Source organism: Cyprinodon tularosa, unplaced genomic scaffold (assembly GCF_016077235.1).
Source record: "Cyprinodon tularosa strain WSP-4 unplaced genomic scaffold, ASM1607723v1 ctg83, whole genome shotgun sequence".
NCBI classification, from domain to species: domain Eukaryota; kingdom Metazoa; phylum Chordata; class Actinopteri; order Cyprinodontiformes; family Cyprinodontidae; genus Cyprinodon; species Cyprinodon tularosa.
In genome coordinates this window covers 1,300,798-1,322,178 of record NW_024039596.1, presented here as the reverse complement: position 1 = coordinate 1,322,178, position 21,381 = coordinate 1,300,798, and the positions used below count along the sequence as shown (strand labels likewise).

At 36.7% G+C, this 21,381-nt stretch overlaps 1 protein-coding gene across 8 annotated transcripts in view; it reads right to left on the bottom strand.

Moving 5' to 3' along the window:
* The window catches only part of syngap1b (synaptic Ras GTPase activating protein 1b), a 338,065-nt gene that overhangs the window by 17,961 nt on the left and 298,723 nt on the right, over positions 1–21,381 (bottom strand). For 5 of the 8 annotated variants that reach the window (XM_038272429.1, XM_038272433.1, XM_038272436.1 and 2 more), the window contains one exon: positions 16,817–16,889. In XM_038272429.1, the coding sequence (XP_038128357.1) occupies positions 16,817–16,889 (73 nt within the window). Of the gene's footprint in view, positions 1–12,068; positions 12,131–16,816; positions 16,890–21,381 lie in introns of all 8 variants that reach the window. The other 3 variants (XM_038272431.1, XM_038272432.1, XM_038272437.1) reach the window with 1 other exon arrangement.

The window sequence follows — 21,381 nt, the reverse complement described above, 5'->3', positions numbered from 1 at the left end:
GAAAACATTTTGAGGTTCTAACTGGTGCTATAAACAGTAACAGGATGCCAGTAACACAACCTAAGTGACGACTGTTCTGTTACTCTCGAACACATAGTTTAATACCCATGTGTAGGCTTTATACACATGTCTATTAAACTCAGAAACCAAGCAGGGGAACAAACACATGGCAAAATGTTGACTGACATCCTTTTTAACTTACCAACTTGCTTGGCTCTTTGTGGCTGTGCTGTTTAACTACTTAATACATTTAATTCGAGTGTTGTAGCCTTTCTGTGTAATGAAAATGATTTTTTTTTAGAACTGAAGACAGAAACTCAGCACACTGAGTGGAACCCTGCAATGTTAGGTTGTATATAAGGACATGAGAACATATATGTTCAAGAAACTTTTCTTACCCCAAAACTAAATCTGATGTATCTATGGGCTTAACCGCTAACAAGACTTAAAACTGTACGCCTTAGAGCAAGAAGCTTTCCAGGTAAAGAACTCAAACTTCTCAGCAAAAGAAACAAACACTGAAAAAACAGAATGAGTGTTGGACATGGTCTGACACAGTAACAGCTGGTTAACACCAACAATCAACCAAACACAGTCAGGTGCCGGACGCATACACAAACACAGGAATATCCAAACACGGACTGACTGGAAGACACGGAAAACAACACAGAAAACATGTGCACAGTAATCAGTGTTCATCGGGGGAAGGATTGGGACAGATACGGAGATTTCACATAATTCCCAGTGTTTATCAGAGGGTGATGGATGGGTGGGTGGAAGGGATGGATGAAGCGCTGATGGCAAATGTGTGGGGGCTTAAAGAAAATATGACGTTTCATGAAATAAGGTGTATTTTTAATAACTTTGAGGCAGATTTTTATTACAAGAATGTGAACATTTTGAATGTTAATTCTTGGGTCATAAAAAGAGCCCAAATATTAACATTAATGCCTCATGTCTCGCTTACAAATCTGCCCTGGAGTATTTGCAGGCATGAAATCAGTGCTTGTGTGTTTGATGTTTGTTTTATTTAATTTTTTAAACTTTTGTTTGTTAAAAAAATATTTTAGATTGAAATCATGTGAATAATTTTTTCTTTTTTAAAGGTGTATAAACAGCAGTGAAAGAAAACTGCATGGTATCTCCTTTTTTTTAAATCTTTATCTATCCCCATCTAAAATCCTCCTCTGCCAACCAGTCCTTTGCATATTTATCTTCACTACATCTATAATATTTCTCTGTGCTGTCCCTTTTTTGCTCCCTGATGGCAGCTTCATCTTCATCATTCCTTTTTATCAAATTCCTAATCAGTCATCTGCACATGTCCATGCTATCTCTCGCCTCTTCTCCAAACAATTAAACCTGAGCTTTAATCCGTCTGTCCAGCGATTTCTCTGTCTTGGTATTTCATCAGCTCATCAAAGAAATTCAGACATCAAACTCTAAAGCGCCACCTTCTGGCTCAGTGTTGCTGATCCCAGTGCCTTATCAAGTCAGAAGAAATACATATTCTCATCGTTGTATTCTGGGCCTTCTATAGTTTCTACTCTGAGTGAATGCTTCAGGGAAACCTCCAAAGGATGATGCGCAGAAGCTTTTTGATCAGATCCCTAAACTGCTTAAAGCCTCATTTACACTACCCTCTGAAAACCGACCCGTGCCAAGTTTTGACCGAGCTTGGATCAGTTAACCGTGCCGTGCTCAGTTTATTACGACCATTTATTTACACATCACGTTAGCACAGTTACCCGCCTGCTAGAGACGATCCACGGTACTACTAACCTGACTCCGCCAGATGGATTTGCTCCACATATGCATCTAGAAACCTTCCGTTGAAGTAATTTTGGGAAGGGGCGAAAATACTGGTTAGCTGATTGGCCTATGTTGGTGATAGACGGGCCAAATAAACCAATCAGATCATAGAAGCATATGACGTACTAACAGAGCGACGACGAAAACACAACCACAAGCCAGGCTACTCTTGCCGAAACCAGTCGGGAGAAGAGCAAAAACATCTTTTCTTCTGAGAAAAGCCTCCAGAGCAGTGTTTTGCTCTTCTTTCAGTGAAGAAATACTCTGTAATTCCGATAAAACTTGCTCGATGGCCACGCTAACGCTAGTTTCATCGGCTGAAGCCGCCATGTTCTTTAGAGTGAACTGTCGCGCTTCTCGTTGCGTCACACCTCAACCCGCCTCAAAGCCAACGCTGATTGGACGTTCGTTTGGTGAACAGCTCCAAATTTTCTTTAACGGAGAGTCTCCAGACTGATCTGTGAGTGAAGCCTTGATAGCTCGCAAGATCAGGATGGTCTCACGAGGCTACGGTACTACTGCTGTCTAGAGGGAATCAAGCAAATCAACATGGCGGCGCCCGCAGGCTCACAATACGATAACACATTGTGGATTAACTGATCTATCTTCAAGCATCACATGACAACCATCACCAAGACTTCTATAATGGCTTCTTTACTGGCTTTGCTTATTAGCTCGGACATGACAGTGACTTTTGCTGCGTAACGTCCCCACTCACCACATCATCAGGGTTTTCGGATGTCACTGACTCAGGTTTTCCAGCACAAAAAAATGTCATAAACTGCCTAAATATACGTAATCTCGCCAAGTTGAACCAAAGTCTATTGATCTCTTAGGCCATAAATCTAAAGACATTTTTTTTTTGACCAATAGACGGCCATCCTAAACTGCCAGGTTGGGAAACATCCCAACCTGGCAACAAAGCACACAAGACGGGAAACGTTAACCTTTAGATGCAAAACCTCATCATGCACCGCAACATATTTTCGAAAAATGTTGGAACGTAAATTTGCCAAATATAAGAGGACCATCGTAGTTTGGTTTAAAGAAAGCATTTTAGTTTTATTATAATTTAGTTTGTTGCAAGGTTTTTACAGTTTGAAGAAATTACACCACATGCCAACTGTCACAAGGATGTGCGTGACAAGGAAGGGCTATATATATATATATATATATATATATTAGGGGTGGAATGGTTCACAAAATCCACGGTTCGGTTCAGTTCACGGTTTCGTGGTCACGGTTTTCGGTTCGGTATATGTTGATTGTTACACCGAAAAATATTTTTTTTTTTTTAAGTTATAAAAATTTATGAAAAAAATAAAAATGAATGAAATTAATGAAAAAATCAACAACAAAAAAATGAATTGTAATTATTTTTAATGATCCGCGGAAACCCTGGATCATTTCCGCATGTTTTGTTGCTTTGTATTTAATCATCTGGCGCATGCCCTCTACGATCTCCAAGGAACTCAGAGCGGAGCGGACGGGAGCCACAGTGGAGGCTGTAGGCTTTGCTTTGAGCAGGCGGTCTGGAGCAGAGCGGGGCGCTGACGGAGTATGAGGGATTTCGGGGTTAGCCTGACATGTTGGTCATGTTGCTGTTAGCATAAACAAAACGTGTTGCACAATGCTTGCACACTGTTGCACTTTTATCCACAACTTTCTTTCCGCTGTCATCGTAGGTCACTCTAAATGCAAAGTGGTCCCATACAGCAGACCTATAAAGTGCTGCTGGCGCGTCTTCCAACTCCTGTTCTTTCCCGCTCGCCATACCCACACAATTCTCCACAACAACTGATTTTTTTCTGCTACACCCGGCTACGCTGCTTCGCTTCTTCTTCTTCTTGTTTACTACTGGTGGTTGGCTTTGGTCGCAGTACCGCCACCTTCTGCTCTGGAGAGTAAACGCTTCGCCTATGAGAAAAAAACGGTTCCATCCCTAATATATATATATATATATATATATATATATATATATATATATATATATATATATATATATATATATATATATATATATATATATATATATTGCATGCAACATTTAGGTAGTTAACAGTGTATTACTTCTTGAGCTCCTTGAGTTATTTACCGTCACAGGTAGGAGCTTCGGCCGAAGGGTAAGTATTGGGGCGGTATGATCGCCATCGCATGCCGGCCCTCGTACACTGAAATTAGGACCGGCCCACCGGGCAAATGCCCGCTATCACAGATAACCAGTCCAACCCTGGGCACCGGTAACATTCAGGAAGTTTGGTAACAATTGTGATATTTCATTGTTTGCGAAGAGTCAGGCGAAGAAGGCAGCCTTTGGTGAATTTAGTCGGCTTTTGGGAAGTGGATACGACAAACGATAGTCTAATCAGGGCTTACATACGCAGGAAACAAAGAGAAGAGTTGAGGTTCATCACACTGCTAAGCAGAATCAGCAATGGAAATCATGTGGCACAATAGGGAAGCTAGTATATTTATGAATGTCTGAAACTTCCTGGTTACCGAGGCTGACTGTAAGGAGATGATGCAGTCTGCTCAGGCGTTCTTTGTTATCTGAGAACTGAGCCAGAACTGAACCACGCCGAGCCCTACCGATGAACTAGTGCCAGTTTAGCACGGTCTGGTTCAGTTGTGTGTGCCGTTATCTCGATTGCTCGGACCGACCTCGGCGCGGTTTCAAAAAGGTAGTGTAAATGGGGCTTGAGTGACCCCTTTTGATGTGAAGGAGCAGTGGCTCTGTATGAACCCACTCCCCAGAAGGTGGGGGTCCTCAATCAATCTCAAAGATGCAGAGAAAACTCCAGTGTGTATATCAGCTTCCTGCTCTATCCTACCTTCACCCTTGAACATGAGGGTAATATTTTGTTTCTTAAACAAAGTAGCCAACCCCACTTTTTTTTTTATTTGCACAGATTATTTCTGCAACAGCCATCATATAAATCATACAAATCCTGCCACTATTTTGTATTTAAGCCCGTTTAACCAATCAGTACCCTTTGTACAATCCCATTAATCTAGCATGATCTTTACAGGAAAAGTCATCAGAAGCGTTACTTTGACAGGATTGAATGGACTGTTTCCACCATTACTCCAACTCACACTAAACAGTGAACTGTTTGTCTCCTCAGATTAGAATGATTCGAACCTTATCTCTTTCCTTCAAATAAAACAGATGAGACTGTTTGTAAAAAATATGGTTGCTTTCAATTATATGTTTATTTGTACATAACATCCTCCCTAATTTCTCCTCAACAAATATTAGAGTATTTAAAGACTAACCCCAGAGCTGGAAGGATAAATCTTCTCTAACTGAACTAATCTGGCTTTTGGCAAAACTCAGATATATTAGATTATTATCCACTTCAGTCACTCCAAAAGAAAAGAAAAATTGCTCCTGAAGTTACATTCTGCTGAACCTCAACTGCCAACACTTTCATCATAGAACAAAACAAATACATGCTGAGTGCTGAACCCTATCTGCTAATCCACCCTCACACCTCACCACTGTCTCACCATCAGTGTGCATATCCCTCTGCATCCTCACATGGTTCTGGCTTCCATCTAAAGCAGGTCCTCTCCTGATATCCTATCATGTTCTTTCTATTCTAGATTCTATAGAATCTATTCTAGATTAATAATGCAACTCCATCTGACCCTTCATGTATGGATATTTCTCCTTCTACATGCCTTAGAGGTGACCTGGAACTCTGCTTTTTAATGCTAACTTTGACCATATATTTGATATTTATGGAAAGTTGACATACTCGAAAAAATACAAAATTCTACAAAATCATGTTATTTGAGTCAATATTAGTTGCTAACTATATTTATTTATTATAAATTAGTGACATTTTAACATAGTTTTTTTGCAGCATAAACCACATATTCGTTATGTTTGGGAAACAACTGTTATTAGGTTTGTGAAAATATGAAGAAATACTGAAGTGCTTCAATCTGAGGTCATTTAGCTGAAGAATTGTTAAAGGTCTGTCACAGAAAACATGCAACTTTCTGAGGAAAATGGATACGATACTTAGGAGAGGTAGAAAAGTGAAGCCCACACTGGAAAAACATTTTATAACAGATAATTTGCTAATGGAATGAGTATTTTTATGCTTAAAATAAGATCATGAGATAATATGTGCTTGTAACAAGTCAATGCAATTGTTTTTTCTTATTTCAAATCTAAATTGTCTTGTTCCATTGCAAACTGTCTCTTTATCTCCTCACTTCAATAACAAATGCACTTATTTTAAGGAAAAATTACTTATCTAGATTTTGATTTTTTTCAGTGCATAGGTAACACACTGGAAAAAAGATCTAGAAATAAGTTAAAATTTCCTTAATTAAGTGTATTTACCCTTAATTTGAGTAGGTAAATGAGATAATCTGCAAATGGAGCTAGTATTTTTACTCTTAAAATAAGATAATTAGATAATATGCACTTGAAATAAAACAATGCATTTGTTTTTTATTTTATTTTAACTGTAAGTTGTCTTGTTCCATTGGCAAAATGTCTCTATCTCCTCAATTCAATAACAAATGCACTTATTTTAAGGAAAAATTACTTATCTAGATTTTGATTTTTTTTCAGTGCATAGGTAACACCCTCTATCCTGCAAACCAAAAATCCACAGAAATCTGTCATCCAAAGACACCGATGGATTCAGTGGGATACATTCATGTTGCTGCATAAATCTCTGTTCTTTTTTCTTTTTAATTTCTCTTTTAAACCTTTGATGAAGGTGTTTTTTTTACTGAGTAGATTAATCTAAGATCAGCTGACTAATTAACCAGTATGTCTTTTCTTTTTTTTTTCTCGGTTTTTATTAAAAATTATAATATGATTCTATTTCTTGCTTTGTATTTTTTTCCTCTACTAAAATTAAAAGCTTAAAATTAATGGATCTCCATTTTTTTATTATCCGTCTTTTGTTCTTTTTCTTTCAAAGCTTCTCTGTTTCAATCAGCCTGTAACCAAGAAAAAATATTCAACTTATTTTGTGTCGTTAAATCAATAAGAAAGATACTGAAGTTAACCACATTTGGAGGGACACAGAAAAGAGTTTAACCTGAAACAAATATTTCTGGTTTTCAAAATGTCAGTTCAGAACTGATGTTACAGTTCTGAAAAAGAAGTGAGATGGGAAACAAGATCTAACAAAAAGCCTTGAAAAACAGATGGAAATTTTTTTTTTTTTTGAGAGAAAAAACTAAGAAATCTGAGACGACATAAAACTAAATTAAACAAATACAGAATTCAATTATTATAATTTATTTGACCAATACTGCATAATATTATGCTATAAAATATATACTGAAGTCTGTGGGAATACCCTACATATCTTTATTATTCGCACTGAATGTGAACACATCGAACTGTATATATCTGTAAAATAATTTGTCTCCAGATCTGACAGTTTTCTTTCCCAAAGGTAATGGATGTTTAATCCTTATTTATCCTGATATACTGTATATTAGGGGTGGAACGGTTCACAAAATCCACGGTTCGGTTCGGTTCACGGTTTCGAGGTCACGGTTTTCGGTTCGGTTCGGTATATGTTCATTGTTACACCGAAAAATATATTTTTTTTTTAAAAAGTTACAATAAATTAATGAAAAAATAAAAATTAATGAAAAAATCCCCCCAAAATCTTTTTTTTAATGATCCGCGGAAACCCTTGATCATTTCCGCATGTTTTGCTGCTTTGTATTTAATCATCTGGCGCATGCCCTCTACGATCTCCAAGGAACTCAGAGCGGAGCGGACGGGAGCCACAGTGGAGGCTGTAGGCTTTGCTTTTTGCAGGCGGTCTGGAGCGCTGACGGAGTATGAGGGATTTCGGGGTCAGCCTGACATGTTGGTCATGTTGCTGTTAGCATAAACAAAACGTGTTGCGCAATGCTTGCACACTGTTGCACTTTTATCCACCACTTTCTTTCCGCCGTCATCGTAGGTCACTCTAAATGCAAAGCGGTCCCATACAGCAGACCTATAAAGTGCTGCTGGCGCGTCTTCCAACTCCTGTTCTTTCCCACTCGCCATACCCACACAATTCTCCACAACAACTGATTTTTTTCTGCTACACCCGGCTACGCTGCTTCGCTTCTTCTTCTTGTTTACTACTGGTGGTTGGCTTTGGTCGCAGTACCGCCACCTTCTGCTCTGGAGTGTAATCGCTTCCTCTATGAGAAAAAGGAGCAGCGCATGAACCAAACACAACACACGCGAACCGACCCGAGACAGTCGAACCGAACGGTTCGGACGGTTTTCAAAAACCGTTCCATCCCTACTGTATATATATTGTTTATTCTTAATGCACATTTTTCCTCCTTGCTTGAACCTTCTTTAACTTCTATGCCAATATGTGACGAGTGAATTTCTCCGCTGTGAGATCAATAAAGCTCATCTAATCTAATCTAATCTAACCTCAATTAAGTAAATGTCAAGCAAAGTTTGAGCAAAGTTTTAAAAATTTCAAAGAAACAAAAAGAAAATGGGAAATGGCCACGTTTCCATCTGTATAAATAAATTAACCAGGCAATACAAAAAGTATTGTCATAAATTTAGGTCACGCTTTGCTTTAATAAACTAGAAGTAGAGGTAGTTAGTTAGCTAAGTAACTAAAAGATCATTAATGGAGCGAGATTCTAAGGAAAAATGGTGAATGAAGTATTCAACAGTAGTACTTGAGTGAAAGTATTAATACTCGTAATCAAATCTTACTCAACTACAAGTAAACGTTACTCAATAAAACATCTACTCAAGTTAAAGTATTAGTGTACTCACTTTAGAATATTTGCGTATTATAAAGTTCATGCATTTAAAGGTACATACGTTTTAAAAAATGCATATAATTGTTCTAATTTCATTGCATTTCTGTCTAAATTTCAAAGTGATTTTAAAGAACCTTGTAACTTTCAGAAACCACCTGATGTATTGATGCATGAGAACTTCAGCTGGAATGAACTTCAGCATAAAAATGCCATAATGGCAGCTATTTTGATTATAATGTTTAAAAACAAACCAAAAAGAGAACAGGAATGTCTTGATTCTCCTCACATTTTCACTATGGAATAGAGGTTTAAGGTGAATCGAATCTAATCTTTTACCACAAAGAAACTAAAACTCTAATTAGAGACTCATTCTACTGAATAACTTGGCCACATGGCAACAACTAATGCCTTCATAAAATTATAAACTACAAATATTATCTACCCTGAGTTTCTTATATTTGTAGAATGTAATAAAAAATGTCTAAATCGCAAAAAAAAATTAGGGCAGCTATTTGGATTATTATATAATCAAAATAATAATAATAATAACCATTATACAGAATTTTCTTAGTTTTATAACTAAAACTGTTAGCTGTGTGCAATGTAGCTTCGTATCATCTTGAAAATCTTTTTTTTTGTATGAGGTAAACAACAGGTTGGGGCAACACCGAGTCTAACCACAAAGAAATTAATTGTCTGGATGAAACGAATTAGTTTGATGGATTTTATTTTTTTTTTATACTAACAGGCCATAATGAAAATGAACTTAAATGAAACAAAACTAATGAGTCTATTTTCTTAAATGTAAGGAGTAGAAGTCAAAAGCTGCCTAAAAAATAATTACTCCAGTAAAGTATAGATAGAAATATTTCTACAAAATTTCTACTAAGTATTTGTACTTTGTTACTTTACATCTCGGGTCTCAGAACATGAGCAATCAAATATCCGATGTAAATGACTCCTGCTGATCCTGGTCCAGACCAAAGAACAAGATCAAAACCCACTTCTTTAGACGCTCCAGTCTGTTTCCAAACAATTTCCTCCGCTCTTTAGTGAACGCAGCACTGAAATCTACCCTGATCCGCTTTCTGTTGCTTAGCATTAGTTATGCAACACGCTGCGGATCTCCTTCAGCCTGCGTGACGCATTCTCTGACACCGTTCCAAAATTAGAAAAAAAAATTCAATTGCAAATGCACATATTTTAAGGAAAAATTACTTATCTAGATTTAGATTTTTTTCAGTGCATAGGTAACACCCTCTATCCTGCAAACCAAAAATCCACAGAAATCTGTCATCCAAAGACACCGATGGATTCAGTGGGATACATTCATGTTGCTGCATAAATCTCTGTTCTCTAAATGTTCTTTTTTCTTTTTAATTTCTATTTTAAACTCCTTCAGATCTCCTTCAGCCTGCGTGACGCATTCTCTGATACTGTTCCGAAATTAGAAATAAAATGTTTGAGAATTTATACTGCATGAGTCGCTCTTGATACTGATTGGGCCGCTGTAATGCCAGCACAAAACAGAGGTGCTGCATGAATGACTCCTGGAGTTATTTCCCTCAGTCTCCAGGTCTGTGCTCTGGTCATTTCTCTCCTGTGACAATTTTTTATTTTATTTTTTTAAGTGATAACCATAAGTCATGGGTCTGCAACCGTTCATATCCAAGAGCCATTTTGCCCCACAGGTCAAACAGGTAAAAGTTGTTTGATGCCACAAAGAATGACTTCTTCAAAAAACAACCTATTTTATTATTTTTTTCATTATCTCGTTTAAGAAATTAGTTGCCATCTTAAACAAACAACAATTTACACTGCAAAAACGATCTAGAAAGAAGTGAGAAATTCTTAAAATAAGTGTATTAAGCCTTCAATTTAGTAGGTAAATCAGATGATTTGCCAATGGAATCAGTATTTTTACTCTTCAAATAAGAAAATTAGATAATATTCACTTGAAATAAGACAATGCAATTACTTTTTCTTATTTTAAATGTAAATTGTCTTGTTCCATTGGCAAAGTGTCTCACTTACCTCCTCAATTCAAGAAAAATGCACTTATTTTAAGAAAAAAATGACTTATTGAGATTTCATTTTTTTGCAGAGTATGTATTTTTAGCTTTTAAAATAGTATAAAAACACAGAAATTCCAAGCTAATTAAAAGAAAAATGGGCTCTAAAAACATATTTCTGGTTCTTTTAAAAGTTTTTCTTATCCATCTTATAAAAACCACTGAAGCTTTTAAGACCGGTATTTATCTTATAGTGTTAGGTTTCTGTTTCTGTTATGTTTTTCTTTTGCTCCTTGATTTCTAGTGTTTAGTTTTCTTCTCACCATGTTTCTTTATCCTAGTTATTTGATTATTATTTTGTTGTTGTTTTCTTATTAGTTCCTGTCTTCCAGCTTTTCATTTGTTATCCTCTGCTGCCCTCTTGTGTCCTCTTTCTCTTGCTCTGTTCTCTGTTCAGCTCTCACCTGTTTTCAATTCCCTCATTAGCCTCTCCCTGTCTCTGTCCCCTTTAAAAGCCCTCCCTCTTCAGTTCTTGTTTGCTGGATCCTCGTCTTACTACTCGTCAACCTCTGATCATCTTCTGTCTGCCTTCCTCATCTCTTCCTGGTTATTAGATTTTTGGTTTTTCCCTGATGTCTCCAAGATTCTGGTTTTTGAGCTTTTTGTTGGATTTTTGACTCCTGCCTCAGTACCTGAGATCCTAATTAAACCACTTTATTAATCTCAACCTACTTGTCTCTGCATTTGGGTCCTCAAACCAACACCGCATTCAGACATATAGCACATTATTTAGCTCTTTATATAGATTTTAGCCACTATTGAGAGCTGATGTAGAGGGTCCAAAGAGCCACATGTGGCTCTGGAGTCGCAGGTTGCGAACCTCTGACCTAAGTGATAACTTGCATAAAGTCCAAGTAACCTATATTCTATAAAAGTAATCTGAGTTCCAGAAAGTAATACTGAATTACATGAATGTAATTGATGTTTTCCAACAAAATAACCTTTAAGATAATGACAACAACTGCTTATGTAATTTAGTTTTTCGATTGTTATATAATTGTTATATAAAATAATCTTTATGCGTTTTTGAATGTCGGCTGTTTGGATTATTTAAGCTGCAAAGCTTGATTTATGTAGCAGCCTCTGAAGGACCTCCACACCACAGGATTCTTGGTTTCAGATGGACACCGCCTCCTGAGTCGTGCACAAATTTTCATATCTGAAATGATTTGTTGACATTTTTCCCCTCAGGTCCTTCCGTAAACGCTGTGCAAATATTCTGTGACAGACCTCTTTGTATTTTCCAGTGAAGATGAATGGGAAAAGAAAGTGGGGCTGTCAGTGTGTCGGCCTGCTGCGGGTTTTACAGGGGGCTGCTTATGGACAGGGATGCACACAGAGAACAGTGGAGGTGGAGAAGAAGCAGCAGTGATGGATGGAGAGAGAGAGATTGGCGGTTTGGGTTATTACCTGGCTACTCGGGGTGGGACAGGCGCAAGTCGGGGCTGCAATAGGATGGACTGACGCCTCCCCTAAGAGAAATCACCGTATCTCATCAACATAGGAGAGGAGAGGAAAGGAGAGGAAAGGAAGGCTAAAAGTAGGAGGGAGCCAAAATCAGGAGGGAAAGCTTGTGTGCAACACGAAAGGATTCAGGGTGGCGTTTAGGGTCGAAGGAAAAACAAATACAACAGCCTCCAAAACATAACAAACACAATGCACAACACAAAGTGAAGAGAAAACAAGAACATCAATAAAGACAGAAAATCCTTCCTGAAGCACATTTACATACAGAAACGGAACAAGACAGCAAAAACACAAAACGGTTTTAGATACTTAATAGCCGGAAGGCCTCACAACAGCATGCCATGCAGTTCACCATTAGCAGGAGTCATGCAATAAGAAAAACAAAAAAGGTGTTAAATTTTCGTGCAACTCCAAAACCACATCTGGATGTGATAACGGCTGATTAACTGGCTTCACAGCTGAATCTGGAACATTCCCTGGTTCAGAAAGGAAAAAAATACAGCTTGAAGAAAGAACATGCTTATTTTAAACATGCACCAACTCTAGACAGAGAAAATTACAGGTAAAACATTTGAGTCACTTTATCTTTAAAACCACAAACAGAAAAACACGTCAGGATTTTTATGAAGTCGTCAGAGAGAGCTGAAAAAAATATAATCTTGACTTAAGAAAATAAACAAATGGAACCTTTGTTAAAAAAGAAAGAAAAAATATATATATATATACATTGTCAGTTAGCTTTACTTAATTAATAATATAATATAATTATAATGAAATACTTTTTTCTTCTTTTCTAGAAGGTAACAATTGGTTTTGCTGTAATTTCAAGAATTAAATTTCCATTTATTAAAGTAAATATAAGATTTAAAATAAAAATGAGACAATACTTTATTGTTTTACTACTGGGAAATAGGGCATTATTGGGATAATTTAAGGGTTTTAGTAGCATAGCAAAACCATTTATATTGTCAGAACAACACGCTGTTAAAGCAACACTATGAAACTAGAATTAGCTTAGCTTGAGATACATTAAATGATCAGTACACAGCACTTGGTGCATATTGATTCTCTGTGCAGGATGCTGTTCTCCCCTTAAACATTAGAGCAAGCTAAGCTAATAAAAACAGACCAGAACCTTACCAGATTAGACATATTTTTAGTTTTCAGATGTAGGATTTAACTTTGAATTAACTAGGAACTCCATGTTTTCTAAATTTGTCTGCTAGGAGATTCCAAAACGCAGAGGGAAACCAGTTCAATAAGCGACCGTGTAATGTTGTTAAACCTGGAAGTTCCAGATCAAGCGCCCCCTGGTGGATAAGTTTCACAACGTTGCTTAAAAAAAATCCCAAACAGAACAAAGAAAAATTATTAATTGAATTCAAAATATTGATTTGGATGCAACTTTCTGTTTTTGCCACTAGAGGCCACCAGAGGCCATCACAAACAGATAGTATAAGTAATCTTGTTTTATAAATATTGTGACTTCAAGAATACTTATATTTATCTTATTATCATACATTATTTAATCAAGTGAAAAATACCTTAGAAAGTATTTAACTGTGAAAATGTGAACTTATACTGAAGGTTATACTGGATTTTAAGAAACGGTTGAAGAAATTCCTGACAATACCTGAAGTTCTTTATCCAGGTCAATAACTATACTTCATAAAATTAGTTTTAACTTATCATAAAGAAGGAAAAACATTTAAAAAATTAAATAGATTCTCAGTGCTTTGGTTCCTTCTGATTTAAACAATTAACACTAATAAAAATACACACATTTTAAGTCATTGTATTTCTGCACTAGACAGAGAGATGCCCTATACCCCTACTAAACAGTTTTCAGTAATTCTTTATAATCAAGAATTCAGTGATACCAAGTTAAAAATACGATCTATAGTAAAAATAAAAGTTCATAGTTTGTAGAAGAACCACTGCAGAAACTGTGTTCATCAAGCGGTTCAGAGAAATTCAGCTGAAATGCTCTAAAGCTGTATCTTTAAATGTGATAAAAACAAATTAAGCTTCTGTTAGCTCTTCCTACTTGCATGTTTAATTAGCTTTTTTAAAATTCTGCTGCTTTGAAGAAAAGCTGGGGGGCGGGAGGGGGGATCTCTTATGAGTATTTTCTTTGATTTTTTTTATAGTCTTTAATTTAGCAATCTTTGAAAATATGACCTGATGAAAAATAGGTTGAGAAATAAAGACACCACAAAAATCTGTGAATAAAAAGCGAGGGTGGAGCATGAGAAATATTAGAGACGGTCTCTGAATGTATTAACATTCAAAATCTGTTTGGACGTGAACCGTTTCCACGTTTTATGTATCTGCACCAATTGAAAAAAAAAGAAGCTGATGTCCATTCTGATTTAATGGTAACCTTCTTTCTTTATTTATTTACATTTATTAATCAGAACTGAAGTTCTACCTCAGCAGAAATATTCCTGATGTCTGATAAGTTGCATCTTTTAGTTTTAGCCCTAATTAGCACTGAAATGTTCAAAAGCTCCTCTTCAATATGAATATGTGTCTTTGCACGAATGGAAACGATGATTCTTGTTAACAGTATTGCTAATTTTCTGGGGCCTCTTAATAAATATATTTAGCATCTCAGTTAAAGGTAATAGAAACATATCTTTCATCCAAACAATTTTATAAAAATAATACATCCAGATAATGTCTAGATTGGAGCAGATAAAAGTATTAATTTTACTCAAAAGAAAATAGTTATTTCTTTATGAATTTTGACGGGTCCAAAATGAATAAATACCTTTGTTTAAATGCTAACATTGACGGGAAATGGTTAACACTAATAGGATTAGTACATTATGTGATTATATTTATATTTTGTTTCGTATTATTTACAATAGTAATATTCAGACAGAGATCAGCCATTGCAACATCCTAATAGCTCCTTAACTTTTTAGTGACTGGCTGGATTTGCTCTCTTCATTCTCTAACATGGGTGCTGGCTTGAGGCTTGTCAGCCTCGCTGTGTGTTTCCTGGACGGGGCCGCCTTTTACAGCTGCCTTTTGTATCTCTGCTTCTGTCTCCTTGAACCCTAGTCGGCCTCAGCAGATGACCGCTCACACTGAGCCTGGTACTACTGGAGGTTTCTTCCTTTTAAAAGGGAGTTTTTCCTCTCCACTGTCGCTACAAGCATGCTTAGTGTGAGGGATTGCTGAAGAGTCAATGAGTCGATGCAATCAACTGGTTTTCCTTAGACAGAAAACTTTGAATCAATTTGACTGGATGATCTGGTGAACTGGAAAGTGCCTTGGGATGACATGTGTTGTGAATTGGTGCTGTATAAATAAACTGAATTGAATTGAATTAATAGAGCCGAGAAATTACCAAAGGTTAGTGTTAGCATTACCATTAGCATTGGCAGATCTGAGATCTGGCTGGCAAATGCTATGAAATGTTTAACGGTACTGTACATAGGACTTTTAATTCAATTATATGTCAGCACAAGGTCGAAAGTATGAAGATAAGAATGTGTGGGACTATTCACATTTTGAGGAGAGTTATTTTAATTAAAACTCAAAAAGACTAAATTTTATGTTTCAATCCAAAGCAGAAAAGTTATCTCCTGGAAGTAGCGTAGGATCGCATTTCCGGCGCAGACAAGTGAGAAAACTTTCTCAGGAAATAAATTATTAACATTTAACACATCCTAACTTACAGTATGCTCACCAAATATTGGAGAGCGTACTGTCTTCTTTATGAAATAAATTTGAGGGCGCCCCGGATGTTTATCTGGTTGCACAAATAACCCAATTGTACGGATCGGGTTTTGACACGCCCCCTTTTTGCTCATGTGATTTTAACCTTCTGTTCCTATTGGTGCAGATCCTCTTAAGTGAACATTGGCATCTTAACCAGAATTAAATATTTATATTTTCTGGACCCATCAGAAATGATTGAAACAATTATTTATATACCCTTTTTATAAGTTACATCTTTTTTTTTTCTGCACCCTGTAGCAGTTCTGTGAATGTAATAGTTATGGATAATTATACGATTTTCTAAATGTTGTATATTTTTTTTATCTGATTCCTTTTTCTATCCAAAATTAGTTTGATAATTAAATGACACAGATTTTAAGTAGAATTAGTGATTATTCCTATTTTTCTCAGCCACATTACTGCTGGAATTGCATGAGTCTTGATGGACTTGCTATATTTACAGAATGACTCATGATTTAAAGGAGCCTGGTGCAGTTTGACAGAGTAAGAGGAGGGGAGGGCTGAGACCATGAGATTAAAATCCCTGCTGTGGCGGAGCTCCTGAAGACGCCGCCACCTCAGGACCGTTAGCACGTAGCTGCATCATTTCATCTGAGAGGTTCTGACCCCAAACCCGTCAGACAGACAAAGCTGCAGATAAAAAACCTCAGATATACTCGTGCTCACAGACTGGAGCTGAGGAATGTAAACAGAAACAGACTTTCATCGTCCGGAGCTCCCCGATTTGCTTGCAGACGGATGACACTCAAACCCAAAAACATTAAAGGACGGGTCAGGGACAGGGCAAGCCGGTCAGGAGAGGGAGCGCAAGCACGCAGCAGACATGATCATAAAAACAGCAAAGAAGGGTTGGAAGGAAGAGAACAAGAAAGCAGAAAGGGGGAAAAAAACAAGGGCTGACATACGGACTCGACGGGAGAAGAAGCAATCTCACAGACCTGATCAGCGAAAATCCTGGTTTTTGGCTCATAAATGGCTCCTCCCCTTATTTCATCCTCCACAGCCATGAGTCTTGGAAGCAGAGAGAGAGAGAGAGAGATGGGATTGGGGTGGAGGAGAAGGAGGGTAGGGGTGGGGGACAGAAAGAGAGGGAGTATCATGAGTTTAAGCTTAACAAGATGTTGAGCAGGTGCATCTCCATCATCCGACTCAACACAACCCTTCTGAGAAAGTTCCTGGTTACCTGCGTCTTAGATCGGATTCCCAACACCTGATAAGCTTTGAATCTGCCAATAAGAGCAGAGCAGCAGCGACCCAATGAGGCCCTGCCAGTTTCCACTCATCCAGCCTTTTCTTCTCGCCCCCATGGGATTTATCAAAGCGTTTGTGTCCAATTTAAGGTGTTTACAAAGAGCAATCTCAGGCCAACTGTGGAAAATTAGGGCCTGGCTTCCGGCGAGGTGATTGGTTCAGTCCCAGATCCCAAATTATCCCTAGGGAATTGTCCCATTTTATGCAACAAAAACTGACCAAGTCACGGGTTTGAAAAATCCTTTGACTAATCATTTTCAAAGCCTCGTTTTACTGATATGGGCAAAAAGCGTTGCTGCAGTTTGCATGAGCCAGCGGGCCGTGAATGTTTCCCAGCCCCTGTGATTATCCGTGAGCCAGGGATTTACTCCGTCCAATGATATTTCTCACACATATCTTATCTCATAACTAACTGGCTGAACGGCTGCTGCTTAGTGATGAGCGCCAAGAAAACTAATAAATAAAGACAGATTTCATGGCTTTATCGTTCTCAGGGATTCATTTTAGTCTTAAAGCAGCAACCGTCTTCAATTTAGCTGAATACTGAGATGGGAATGTTACGTCTTTATAATAATGAATAACAAGGTCAGCTCTGAAAAATGAGACTAATTAGTTTCTAATGAATTAAATCAGGGTTTGAACACCACAATCAAGCCTTATTGAGTCACTTATGGTAGCATTTAATCACATTCATATTTAATTGAGAACACAGAGGACAGGTTTGACAATAAAGAATGAAGATCCACAGGGAAAGTTTCAAACAGAAGTGTTTGGATGTTTTATTCCATGAATAATGTACAGAGTTGAGATTTATTTTACAAAAAGAAGAGAATAGGTAAACCATCAGCACAGACAGAAATATTTTGCACCGTCCCAGAAAACAATGGAATGGACCATGGTTGTACAGCGTTAAGATTCGACATGACTTCAAAAGGCAGACAATGGTTTGCGTGGGTGGTATGTCACAAAAGATAATCCACTTCAAGTAGTGTGCTTTTGAGGTCAAGTCGTACATTTAGCCAAAAACAAAACAATGCATGTACCAAACATGAGATTATTATGTTTGAATATTGTGCTACAGAGGATAAAAAAATAAAAAAAAAGGCAGTAGACAAAGTTGAAGATGTAGCGTCAATGAAAAGACAGACCTGGTTCAAAAAGCAGCTGCAGATACATGGGTTCTTAATGACCTCTGCAAACATGTGCAATGAAAGCGTCAACTCTTTGATTGAAAACCCCGCCTCCCGTTAACAAGCCAGTGTGCAAACATCATAAAATCTGGTCAAAACAAGAAATGTTTGCAGCTATTTGACACAGATCTGTTACAAATTTAAATTATATAAAAAAAAACAACTAATAAATAAACTTGTGGCTCTTGCTATTAGCCATTATTCACTCTCACACACACACATCAAGCCAAAACTCACCACCATTAGGAATTTGCAAGATTAAAACATCAGATATGCTGCAGTACAATCTATACAGCCTATCAATATATATTCTTGCTACAAAATAGAGGCAGATATATGGACCCCCCCCCCCCCGGAAAAAAAAAAAAAAAAAAATCTCATAAAAAAGAAAGGAAATACACTCACTGGCATTTGCACCTAAAAGGAATGCTTTCATTTGGACCTTGGAATATGGAGCACAACCAGCGACGGTTATGTGAATAATTCAGTTTACAATGAGCTGGCATATGTTGGCGTGATATGGGGGGAATTTTGTTCCTTTATTGGTGCAAGCAAAGAAAATGTTTTGCGAATTTAAACAGAGAAAAGTTTTTTAAATGGAAATTTTGAAAAATAAAGCAGTACATAAAGAAAACATTAACAGCTTACATACTCAAAAAAATGTTTTAAAAGTAACTTTACTTTTACGTTTTTCTCAGATTTTATTTGACTTTTTTAATATATATAATGATTTAATATTTTCTAATTTTATTTTTTTAAATATCTCTTTTTCAGACTGAATTTTAGGAATAACATTATTTTAAAACTGCATTTTCCCGATCACGTTTTCTGCAGTTCTGGGAACGCGATTTCCTCTGGAATGAAGAGCGAAGAGAAAGGTTAGCTACACAATTTTATTGGGCTTGTGGTGAGGAGGTTGTGATCTGTAAAAACTAATTTTAGAATAATGCAATTCATTAAATGTAATCTGAAAAAGGGATTTTAGAAAAAATAAAAATTAAACATAAAAAGTCTGTAAATTAAAATTCAAAATATAAGGTTTTAAAAAAATGTGAAAAAATAAAATCTTAGAAATCAGGAAAGCTACTTTCAAATTTTTTTTGGATTATTACATTTTCTAAAAGCATATATTTTTAAATTTCTGTTTAAAAAGTGTTTTTTTTTTTTTTTTTGCAAGCAACAATAATGGCACAAAGTTCACTCCATAGTTGGGTTGTAACCTCTTTTTTCCAGCCACACACATGTTGCAGCATATTCTCATTATCAGTTCGTGTGAAATCGTACGAAAAGTTATGCACAGTATTTCGTACGTTTTTGACGTTTTTCCTCGAATAAACAGATCAGTGCGAATGCGCAACCAGACAGACGAAAAAAGCAGATACGCGGAAGGACGTAAAACTGGGAAAAACATTGCAATAATTACTTCTTCATGTCTCTAACTACGTTGCTTGCTGTTTTGTATATTAGGGTCAGGGTTAGGGTTAATTGTATGCTAAATTCTATGTTATTGAATGGTGCGTAAGATGCGCATGCACAAGGATATCTTGTCTTGAGGCAAGACGTAAAAATACAACGAAATACCACGAAAAAACGTCTAAAACGTACAAAATTACGGTGCATAACTTTTCGTATGATTTCTTACGAACTGATAATGAGAATACACTGCATGTTGGAGTTAGACAGTAGCCCCTTTGACAAGTTTGCAACATATACTTTGATCCATGCACAGGTGCTGGATTAATTTCAACATGCTACGCTAATAAGCTAAGCATTTTCACTGCATTCAGGACATCTTAGCTTCTGCCTTCCGTTTTTTTCTTTCCTTTTAAACATGCCAGCTCATTACCAACTGAACAAATGACCTTTTCAAATTAGAATAATCTTTATTCAGCACAATCAAGGACTTTGACTCCAGGTTGCAGTGCACACAACGCGCACATGCACAGTCATGGCCAATTAAAGATGATACTCATAGGATGCCTGAAAAAGCTAAGAAATGACGTCCAAATGAGCTTATTCCCTTTAGCTGCAGAACGTTTCTTGTCAATGAGTGTTTTTCTGTTTAAATGATAATAATAATAGTGCTATAATATAACTGCATACATTAAATGACACTACTGACTAACTTTCTCAATCCACTACTCTGATCACCAAGTCACTGGACGCCACCAATGACGGACTGCAGGTCAAAAGGTCATACCGAGCATTTACAGCAAAATCATTCACAGAAAAGAAGAATAAAAAAATCAGGTTTGCGTTCAGTAAATAATATTCATTCCAGGCTTTCATTTAAAAAGCAGAAAGAAAAAATAAGTCACCAACACTGTACAGATTAATGAAAGCAAATAAAGAAACACCTTTAAGGAACTTAAGTACACACTTTGCAGAACTAGCATTTTGTCAGAGTTGCGTCACGGTTGTCAATATTGCCTCTGTGGCATTTTGCACTTTACAGTACTCCAGGTCTTTATTCAGATATCATGGATGGCACCTGGTAGAAGAGTCCGGCAGGTAGTCACTGTTTCTTTTATGTACAGAAAATGCGAACAACATATCAGAAACCTGCATGTGCACTCGCACAAACAGCACTTCTTAGACACATTGTTGCTGTTATTGCGCTTCTCCGGCTAAAAACTTAGCTATTGCAAGGTTAAAATATTTCACTCTCATATTTTTACTATATATTCCTATATATTTATATACTGATAATACTATGGCTCTTGCATCACTGTAATTAATGATATGGATTATCTCAAAAATAGATTATTACTATACTATGTAGGTGCAATAAAGATCATAGATATGATTCTCTTCCACTGCCTTTCTCCACCTCTGTTTTAATTTAAAAACAAACAGCATGAGAAAGAAATTTAAACTATATTCAGGATTGTAATGCCACTAAACCTTGTAGCCAACTAATAAGGTATTTTCCCGAAAAAACAAAAAAATATACATATTCATAATTACATATGCTACAAGTAAAGTGAGTTCAGCAGATTTAAACTAGCAGTCCTTTGAAATTAAAGGAATCATTTGGATTATCAGTCTCTTTTCTTTGTGAT